This window comes from Manduca sexta, chromosome 16, assembly GCF_014839805.1.
Source record: "Manduca sexta isolate Smith_Timp_Sample1 chromosome 16, JHU_Msex_v1.0, whole genome shotgun sequence".
Taxonomy (NCBI): Eukaryota; Metazoa; Arthropoda; class Insecta; order Lepidoptera; family Sphingidae; genus Manduca; species Manduca sexta.
The window spans coordinates 1080868-1091345 of record NC_051130.1 but is presented as its reverse complement, the minus strand read 5'-3'; the positions used below and the strand labels follow the sequence as shown (position 1 = coordinate 1091345).

The 10478-nt window shown below is 37.3% G+C and overlaps 2 protein-coding genes across 2 annotated transcripts; one reads left to right on the top strand and one right to left on the bottom strand.

Moving 5' to 3' along the window:
- Window positions 1–398: 398 nt before the first annotated feature.
- LOC115447234 lies at window positions 399–3494 on the bottom strand. Its single transcript, XM_030174225.2, has 3 exons — window positions 3446–3494; window positions 2017–3130; window positions 399–1797 (listed from the first exon to the last, which is right to left on the bottom strand). The coding sequence occupies exons 1-3, from the start codon at window positions 3458–3460 to the stop codon at window positions 971–973; spliced, it is 1956 nt and encodes a 651-aa protein (XP_030030085.2). The 5' UTR covers window positions 3461–3494; the 3' UTR covers window positions 399–970.
- Window positions 3495–8066: 4572 nt separating this feature from the next.
- LOC115447233 (cuticle protein 2) lies at window positions 8067–10105 on the top strand. The gene is given in 5 exon segments (XM_037439422.1): window positions 8067–8168; window positions 9076–9421; window positions 9424–9496; window positions 9578–9708; window positions 9789–10105. Coding segments are annotated over 5 exon segments (828 nt in total). The 5' UTR covers window positions 8067–8159; the 3' UTR covers window positions 10058–10105.
- The last annotated feature ends 373 nt before the right edge of the window (window positions 10106–10478 follow it).

The following is a 10478-nucleotide window of genomic DNA, read 5'->3' as shown; positions in this document are numbered from 1 at the left end:
AATCTCAATTTTTTGAATGAATCGTAGTGGCTTTGAAGTCTGGAGAAGGGCGAATGCCTTCTTACATACACAACGTTTTTTTAAAAAAGCTAAAAAGTTTTTTGGTATATCTTTTTTATATGGCCACAGCAAAGTGACCCCTTTATACCTAATAGTAAGCGGAATGGTTCCGAACAGAGTTTAGATTGACGGGATATGGTTATAAATCGTCACTCGACTTAAATATGCCGGCCGTTTTGAAACTGGAGTCTGCAAGTCTTCAGCACGCACATTGGTACTTATAATAATAATCACTTCAAAGTCCCAGTGCACTGATTGATTTTCTACCTTATCCATCCGGTATAAATAAAAACATGATTATTTCACGAGTTTTATTGATATCCTTTTGTACAGCAAAACCTAAATTAGGATTGTATTTATAGAAGACAATGTATTAGTAATGGTAGCCGGATTTAGAGTCGAAACTTTGCGGTCGTGGTGGTCCACTGAAATCTTCGCCAATTATTCTATTTGATGTTGGTGCTAATATCTTCTCAAACTGATTATTTTCCTTCAAGGGACCAGAATAGGCTGATTGACTGTCTCCTCCTTTAGATTCCTTGCTATCGTCACCTTTTGCCAAGTTCTTAGTATAAGCAATATCTAAAATTTTTGGATTTGTATTTTGATTCTGTCCACCAAATTCTCGAGAAGTTGTACCATAGATATATCCGTCGATCAGTGTTCCGTATCCGCCTTCTAGGGTTTTTAGACCGGCTTTAAAACCCTGAACTATTTGATAGTGAGGCTCTTGAAAATTATCCGAGTATTGTCCAATACTGGACCCTACTCTGACAGGGTTGACAATTGTTCCAAATTCGCCTTTCGAATCAAAACTAGGCTGATTTGCTTGAATATTGACATCTGATGACAAAGGCGTTATTGAATCTACGGTATAAATTGGAATCACAGATAATTCTGGTTTGAATTCTTAATAGGTGTTGACAACATTTGGCGATGTAACCTTTTCATACTGTTCAGTTTTGGACGACTTGTCATCTGGGCGAATAGTAGTACTCGGTACAGGAACACTTACTGTGATAATAACGTCATCACCAATTTCCAACTCATGGTCAGTATTAAACGGAACTGTTTCTTTATTTGCGTTCTCAATAAATTTGTTCTGAGGTTTATTGTAAAAATATCCATCTTGTTTATTACCTATGATTCCTTGCTCTTTTTCCGTATAAGCATTTGAATTGGCTATTATTTCAGGAATGTTTTTATTAAGAGCTGATGTTTGCTTAGGACTATATTTTGCTGGTATTTTAACAAAATTAATAGGTCCAGATTGAGACCTATCACCCTGTCTTATAGGGGATGCTTGTAATGATGTTTGAGTTACATTATCTTTTACTAGATTCTCCCTATTTTGAGATTCATCGGGAAAAACAGGTCGCACTTTGCTATCCATGGCCTCCCCAATAACTTTTAGTGGAACTACAAATTTAGCGAAAGTCATATCTGATGGTTTATAACTTTCATTGTCGTTATTCGAGGGACCCATTACTCTATTATCTTGAGTAGAAATATTACTTTCATCTTGATTTTCCCTTTGTTTATTGTTATTATATTCTTTTCTAGAGGTTTTTGTAGACGTTACTATTGGTTTACCATTGTTTTCACCCTTGAATGATTTTCTTGAATAACCTCCAAATTTATTCCAGCGATTGTTAGTGAGGCCTTGAAATTCTGGATGGTATCGGTCCATTACTCCTTGATATTTCTTGTGTCCGTATTTTGTTTCGTCATAAGAACCTGAAATATAAGAAAAATTAGGACGACGTGTAAAATATAATTTTTACTTAAATAGAAAAGACATAATATGTAATGAAAACGTATTATTTATTTAAAACTGCATAAACTTTGTAACAAAGAATTTAGAATTAAATTACTTATTTGAACAATAAATTACACAATTATTATATTATTACGATGTTATTTATGCAAGTTTCAATATTTTTAATAAAAACTTACCGTCATCTGTAATACCAGCTTCTTGCTCCCTCGCTGCTTTTTCTATGAGCCGCTGTATAGCTACTGGTAAGAGCGGAAGATGGTCACCACGAGGCTGGAAACCATTTTCGTCAGCAGTATATACTACCCTGTATACTTTCCCATCATCCCCTGTGTATGAATAGGCTCCCTGGGCTCTCACACCATTATTTGCTGTTCCACTCTCATTAGCACTTATACCATTAGAAGTGTCATAACTGTAGGAAAAACCATCAGGAGTTATTACATTGTGGTAGTTAAGTGTAACCGCATTCGCGTCCAATTCTGCATGAGGCCTTCGTGGATGAACTTCTATTCTGCTTGGAGTAATTCTGGTGGTGGAAGCTAGTGGTGTAATTTTTTTAGAGAAAACTGAGGACCTAAGTTCGACATTGTCTGGTTTAGATTTTAAAGTCGATTTTGGAACCATTGAATTAGGCTTGTTTTGTCCTTGATTTATATCAGAGTTTGAATCATTATCCATAATCTTAGTATTTGGAGCATATTGGCCCGGGCGCACATTTCCATTTGATGGGTTGTTCATGATAGGTATCAAGTTTTTCGCATTGTAGTCTGGAATGTTTACAATCATTTCTTGACTATTGAAAAGAGGATTATTTTGTCCATACTTGTAGTTGATTTGGTTATAAGTATTTGTTGTTTTAGGGTTCAATATAATAGGTCCTTCTGGATTCTGATCTATATATTTTCTTAATTCAATTATTTTCTTAGGTACGGTGTACTTGGATTGGCCATATGCAGCAAAGTATTGATTGTTTAACCCAGGCTTCTGGCTGAGACCAGTAGATGTACTTAATATCGGTGACTTCGCCAAAAAGTTATCATAATTTTGGTCGGTATCAATATTTTTTCGAGCATTTGGTCCAAAAGTACTTCCAATATAATAACCAGATCTTATTAAATCATTATCTGGAGTAACTGTCGGGATTATAGAAGTTATTTCCGATTCTTTTTTTGGCAATTCTAGTGGTACCTGTAGTTCTTCAGGGTTTCCACCAGAGTACTGGGCGTCTGGTGGTGGAAGGTATGTCCTGTCCAGTTTATCAGCTGTAGTAAGGCCTAAGGCCAGAAGAATCTGTAAATGAATATTTAAAGTTTCAACATAAATATTTGATACTTCTTTCCAATTTTCATTGCCTTAACTTGAAAAGATAGTTTAACCCCTAGAATATTATAGAATAAGCATTCTCTAGAATCATTGCACCAGTTAAAAAGCCAGGTAAAAATACAAATGGGTACATAACCTAATTCTTGTTGAAATTAAACTTAATTTGAATTCATACTAATGATTCGTCAGTGTTTCCCATTTGTTACACACTATCAATAACCACATCCAATCTAACCTCAGCATACACTTTATCCTACTCTAGAATAAAAATATATATATTACCAATAACTTTCCCATATCGCACGATCAAAGCTGGAACCAAACTTGATATGCTGTGCTCATCCGAAACAACCCAATATATACCATCAAAAATTAACCTCTATGTCCAACGTGGATCGTGACGGACAAACAGCGTGACAAACTTAATCGTCGCTGTCATATCAACAAGTTATTAGGCGTGTTTATTCGCTAATTTCATGTTATTGTCTTTGATAATGCACGATATAAAAATTACCCCGCCTTGACCTTTTCGCGGCCCGCAGTGTACGGTGACAAATGAATCGAGTGACATGTACCGAGTGTTGGAGTCATTAAAAGATAGCAACAAAAGAAAGAAAAAACGATTCGTTTTTTATGACTTTCAATGACGAGACGAACTTGCCGTACGCCTGATGGTAAGCGATACGTCCGCCCATAAACAGTAGAAACACCATCTAACACCGTAAATTAAGTTTTGTTTGATATTCCACTGCGCTCGCCATACTGAGACATGAGATGTTAAGTATAATTATGTCTAGTAGTTACATTGGCTACAATCTAGTTACTGGATGTGACATGGATTACTCCGAATAGAGTGCAGTCCGTATAGAAATCTGAAGTTGAGGCCATTTTGAGCACTGGACTTCATGCGATCGATGTTGTTGATGATTGCAGTCCAGAATCAATACTAACTACTTAGAAGTAAAAGCCCGATACCTCATTAATAATATTATATATCATAAATGCGAAAGTTCGTGAAAATGTTTGTATGTTTGTTGTAAATAAATACAGTAATAGCAAAACGGATTTGGATAAAATTTGATACACGGGTAAACCAAGTTTTGAATTAATACGTAGACTACTATTTGTCCCGATAATTTTCTCCCATGGGAAATAATGGGATTTTTAATCAGGTCGTTAGCGCGGTAACTTATAATTGCTACGACTGATGAAAGTTAATCATCTCTCGTCAGTTGATACTCTATATTTACTCCTCTCCCCTTACTAATATGAAGTGGAATTATTTTGCCGAACCCGTCTACAAAAGTAACGTTTTGTCACTATTATTGGCTAGCAGTGGCGTTTACTATCCACATCCACTTATGCCAATATACACTCTCGAAAGATATCCAGGGGGAATTTTTTTTTAACCGGAACGAAGGTATGCTTATCAATCAGGGGCGGATCTAGAATTTGTGGGGCCCTGGGCTGAAACTACTTAGGGGCCTATCTAAGTACTCAACTAATAGCCATGTCAAAAAACTGTTTCTAGAATAATATATTATTATTATATATTCTTTATTGCACAAAAAACATAAATATTACTTAAATCTACGCAAGTATTAGTTGTACAAAATGCGACTTTATTGCTGTGGTAGCAATCTCTTCCAGGCAACCTTTGGGTGAGAGAGAAACCGAAATAGTGATATATATATATATATATATAAGAATATAAAAAAAATAATAATAATTTTAGGCGGCCATTTTGAAGTTATTAAAAAAAATAAAAAAGCTTTATTTTTAACATAACTCGGAAACTATTAGTCTAGCGAAAAAAATGTATTCAATTTTTTTTGTAGAAAATTTAATTCTCTATAGAATTGATCATAAGCTTTTTTTTCATATCTCTCATAGTTTGTGAGTTATTGGTAATTAATCGAAAACAATGTGTAATTTTTGATATAAATCGAAAACTATTGATCTGATTCAAAAATTGCGTGAGAGTTTTTTTATAGGAAATATAACTTATTGCTCATGACTATTTTATTCGTATCTCTAACAATTTATGAGTTATTAACGATTAATCATTGATTAAAAAGATCATAGAATCAATTTTTGTCATGATGAATACTGATCTACTTATAAGGAAGTTCTTGGCGCGACTTTGCAGATTGATATAATTTCCTTACACAATTGTGCTGAATATGAACCTCAATCATAAGCGATATTTTTATTTTAACTACTTTTTTATAGTAAACAATATATGAAAAAATGGTAAAATCACATGACATTTTAATAGTCCTCTGAAAAATGCATTTTTTTTTCAAATTGAGGTTTATATAGAAGACACACATATAAAAGAAAGTAATTTTTCTGTGCCATTGATTTCGGATAAAAATTGTGGCTTCCATCGTGTACACCAACTGCTAAGTCGAATGACAACTTACGATGTGTATCAGCTGAAATCTCCGCTACTTTGTAAGTTATATTTTTGTAAAATATGAAAAAAACTCATGAATGAATACATATAGTATAAAATAACCGTATAGTTTCAATAAATAATATTCATTTTTTATACCTTAAAAAAAATAATGAAAATCAGCATGAAAACATTCTTTTACACGTATTTACCCTTATAACTCAATTCATAGAAGTATGAAATTTTTCATTTATGTTTTTTTATGACATTATTACGTAAAAATATCGTCCGTAAACCGACTTTACACACAACCATTTTTTAAATTCAAATTAACGCCTATTGTTTTTAGCGGGGTCTGGGGGCCCCTTGTAACCTCGGGGCCCTGGGCTGCAGCCCAAGCAGCCCTTAGGTAGATCCGGCCCTGTTATCAATTATAATATGTGTATTAGCTTATACAGAAATGTAACGTAACCCCACGCCTATATCGTTATGGAGGTTCACAGAAGTACAAACAGCAGAATTTGTTGACTTTATTCCTATAGATTAATGTCTCAGAGGGCAATTCTATCACTGTATACAATTCCCAATGTTAGGATCGTAAGTGTGTCATTATTGTATTCAAAAAGTTACAAGATTTATGATCACCCGGTCTAGGAATCGAACCCAGAACCTGATGGTTTACAGTGTTCGTGCGCTACCACTAAACCACTGAGGCTATATATGTTTGATGTCACGTATTGATGCCAATGTTGTAAACTTCGCAATCGACTTCACGTTCGTTTCGCCATAAACGTCGTCCGAAAATAATAGCTCACGCGGTAAAATGTATTAAATTAAATAATTACAATTACTATTAAATTTACGTCTGCATTAGTTGGAATCGGTAGTATAATTATTCAAGTAAATAATAATAATAACAGCCCTGTATTATATAGGTAGGTATACTGTCCCACTGTTGGGCACGGGCTTCCCTTACCACTGAAAGGGATTAGACTTTAGTACACCACGCTAGCCTAATACGGATTGGTAGGCTTCACACATCATCAAATTGTAGAGAATTTCTCAATCATTCAATAAATCACAACGTTTTCCTTCACCGTTAAAACAAGCGATAATTCACAAACAATACACATAATTTTTAGATAAGTCTGAGATGTGTTTCTTTGAAATTTGAACCTGCGGACATTCGTCTCGGCTGTCCGCTCTACATCCAATCAGGCTATCACCGTTTAATTATTCAAGTAATCTACAAAAACATAAGTCTTATACTCACGCCTTTTAAGGCATAAGCATCGACGCTAGTACAACTACTTACTGTCGAGTGAGTTCCGTCCCTTGATGTAATGGAGGGCGAGCATATCGCGATATCAGGTAGAAATTTTAAACTCCAGTTTGATTCTGAGTAGAAAAACCCTAATTATCACCGGGAATCGAAACCAAGACCTTCGCTGTGGTAGTATTGTAATAACACTGCGCAAAAGAGACAGTTAACAAAATCAACCTGCTAAGACTTAAATAGATCAGTTAAAAACTGATAAGTTTCATAATAAATGTATAACAACGGCTCGCCATCATCTTTGTCATCTTGTGTCGTGTTTGGTGCAATTGTAACAGCCTTTGGACGGCGCCTAAGGTAAGCTGACGATTAAATTTCTAATAAGATTTGGAAAGCTTTTAATTTAAATAGGAGTATCGATATATTTTTTTTCTTATTATACTGAATAGTATTAGCAAAATAAATATTGTTTGTAAGTCTTCGTAGCGCAACGGTAGGGAATCTACCCGGAAACAATCAGCCGCAGATTCAATTTCAGCACCATGTTATTGTTTGAGTGAGCAGCAAAGGTAACGAACAAAAAAAACATGGGCCAAAAACATTTGAAAAGAAAGCCCACACATTGTTGCTTTTAAGCAGAATAAAGACTCGGCCATCACATCGAGTACCATCATACTTACTCATAAAAACTCACACATGCGCCAACCCTAAATCCTATTCGAAATCGTTGGTAATCCCAGATAAAATGTTAACGGACGCTTAAGCACCCTTATTACCATTTAATTACAACACGGAGGTATAATAATCGACGTTTTTAATTACAACGACTATTAATATACTACTTTGTATTGTACACCGCCAATCAAAGAGAACGAAATAAGAAAAAATATTTTTTATGTTCGATGAAAAGACAAACCGAACGCCGTGTTTCTTTTTTAATAATTGCCTCTAAATTTCGCAAAATGTGTGCGTAACTTCACATAAGACCTTGAGCGGATTTGAAAAGTATCTGTTTAAACATTAAAAGAGTCAATAAAATAATTATATTTAACATTAAAATCAATTAGAACATCTCTGAACCACACCCGCGGCCCGAACGCCAATCAAGTGAGTGCACCAACCCATCCATCATAATGTCCATCTCGCGCACATGTTGCATGATGCAACCCTGCTCGCGCCTGCGCAGTACACATGCCGCGCCACAAACTGGATCACTCGCTGCTCTGCTATAAATATTGTACTCATTACTCCACCTTATCAGTCATCCACCGAGCACCACTTCGGTAGTTTCACTAGTACCTCCTCATCACCACACACACAACATGAAATTGGTAAGATAAATAAATACCGATCTCCATCGAACCAATTTGGCTTCACTTCAGCTTTCAGTTATTTCACGTGGGAATTCCATCCTCCTGTTCCAGTATCACGTATCCCAAACTACTTATTTCTTCCTCGGGAAAATTGATAATGGTGATTCTTTCATGATCATGTCAATGATCTTCAGCTATATTTTTTTGCGATGACGTCAACTCTTGCCCAGGGGTGGTGACCTAGTGTCATTCATCAAAATGTTTTTGTTAGCATCGTAATCTTAGATAATCATAAAGAATTTTAAAAGTATTTCATGTATTAAATTAAGATGTACCAATTTTGCTCTGTCATGACTCCGATATTGATCTCGATAATCGTGCATGAAGTAATATTGTGTAAGAAATATGAAGATCACCTTTAATTAACTTTTAAATCTTGTTAACTTATTTGGGAGTAATTGAGGAAGATATTGACGTAAATTTTTGACGTAAATTGACTGCCTCGGTGGCGTAGTTGTATTGCATGTCCGGTACAATAGCGCTCTGAGGTCCTGGGTTCGAATCCCGGGTCGGGCAAAGTGATATTTGGGTTTTTCTGCTCAGCATCAGCCCGGAGTCTGTCCGGAATTTGTGCCCGATATGGCGATAGGCTCGCCCCCTATCACATCATGGGACGGAACATACTTGGCGAAAAGTGGGTGCCCTAGTTGCGCCTCTGCATACCCCTTCGGGGATAAAATGCGTGATGTTATGTATGTATGTTATGTATGTATTGACGTAAATTTGGCTTTAAATAGTTTTAATCCTATGTTTAAATGATATCATATTATTTGCGTTATGGATCGTGAACTGATATTATAAGATTGTTTTTCTTTTCTCGGCATTTTCGCAAATTGTGTGTATTCCTTGTTTCTTCTCTGTGCAGTTCATCTTGCTCGCCGCGGTGGCTGTGTGCAATGCTGCCAAGCTGGACAAGACTTACCTCCCGCCGCACGCGCAGAGCTCAGGAGGCTCGGGGGGCATCCTGCAGGCGCCTGTAGTGGGCGCCAGGCAAGGACTGAACCCCTTCGGAGCCAACCCCTTTGGCCCAGCCGGCAATGGCGCTCCCGCCTACAGTCAAAGCAGCTTACGAAGTCGCCGGCCGCGCCGAAGCATCCCCGAAGCTGCTCTAGAGAGGAACGCTGCTATCCTCCGCCAGGACAACTCCAACGACGGCGAGCGGTACTCGTACGCTTATGAGACCGAGAATGGCATCTACGCTGAAGAGAACGGGTGGCAACCAACGGAGTCGAGGCTCAGGGCGGGTTCGCGTACACCGGAGATGATGGACAACTCTACTCTATCAAGTAAAACACCAGTATATTTAGATAACCATCTTTAATTTAGCCTAAGGTAGTATTCTAAACTGACAAATGAATTATTTACAGATACACCGCCGACCAAAATGGTTTTGTGCCGCAGGGCGACCACCTCCCCACTCCTCCCCCCGTCCCTGAAGAGATCCTCAGAGCTCTTGAGCAGAACGCACGCGACGAGGCCGCCGGCATCTATGACGATGGTAAGCCTGAACCTATGCCCGCACCTATTAAAATGGTTTAATTAGTTGCGTAGAGATGTATAATCAATTACCTCTTCCAGGCTCCTACTCTGCCGCCAAGTATGGAGATATTATGAACGCGAGGGCCAACGGCTACACTTACCCTGCTGGCAGCGGCTTCTCTGCAGCCGACGCTCAAGACTCAGTGTCAGTGAGCGCCGCGCCCCGCGCCCCCGCCCGCTACTCCGCCCCCGCCGCCGCCCAGACCCAGGCCTCCTTCGGCGTACAGAAGGCGTACCTCCCGCCCCTCGCTAGCCAGAGGGCAGCCGGTAGACAGAACTACAACCCTAGGACTGGCTACCACTATTAAGTTACTGCTAATTTATGATATCTTGTGAATAAACTATTTATAACTAAACGTTGTTTTTATGTGTGGGTTTACATGAGAAAAGTCTTACACTTATGAATTTATTTTAACAACCGTGAAAGTCCATACACGATCATCCACGGTTCGTTATATCTGTGTATATAAGAAACAAAGGTAAAAAGAGTCATTATTTCCTATATATAAAAATACTGCACTTTTAGGTCAGCGATTAAAATTGGTAATAGTGATAAGTAATAAATCGATTGTAAAAAGGAGTTATTACAAAATCAAAAATTGGTAACAATAAAATCACATTGTAAAACCTAAGACAGTTTATAAACTGTTCCTCTCTGAATTCATAGCCTACTGGTTATGAATGCGGCCGAAATCAGAGCAGTATCGAAATGGGCTATCCAACACTAAA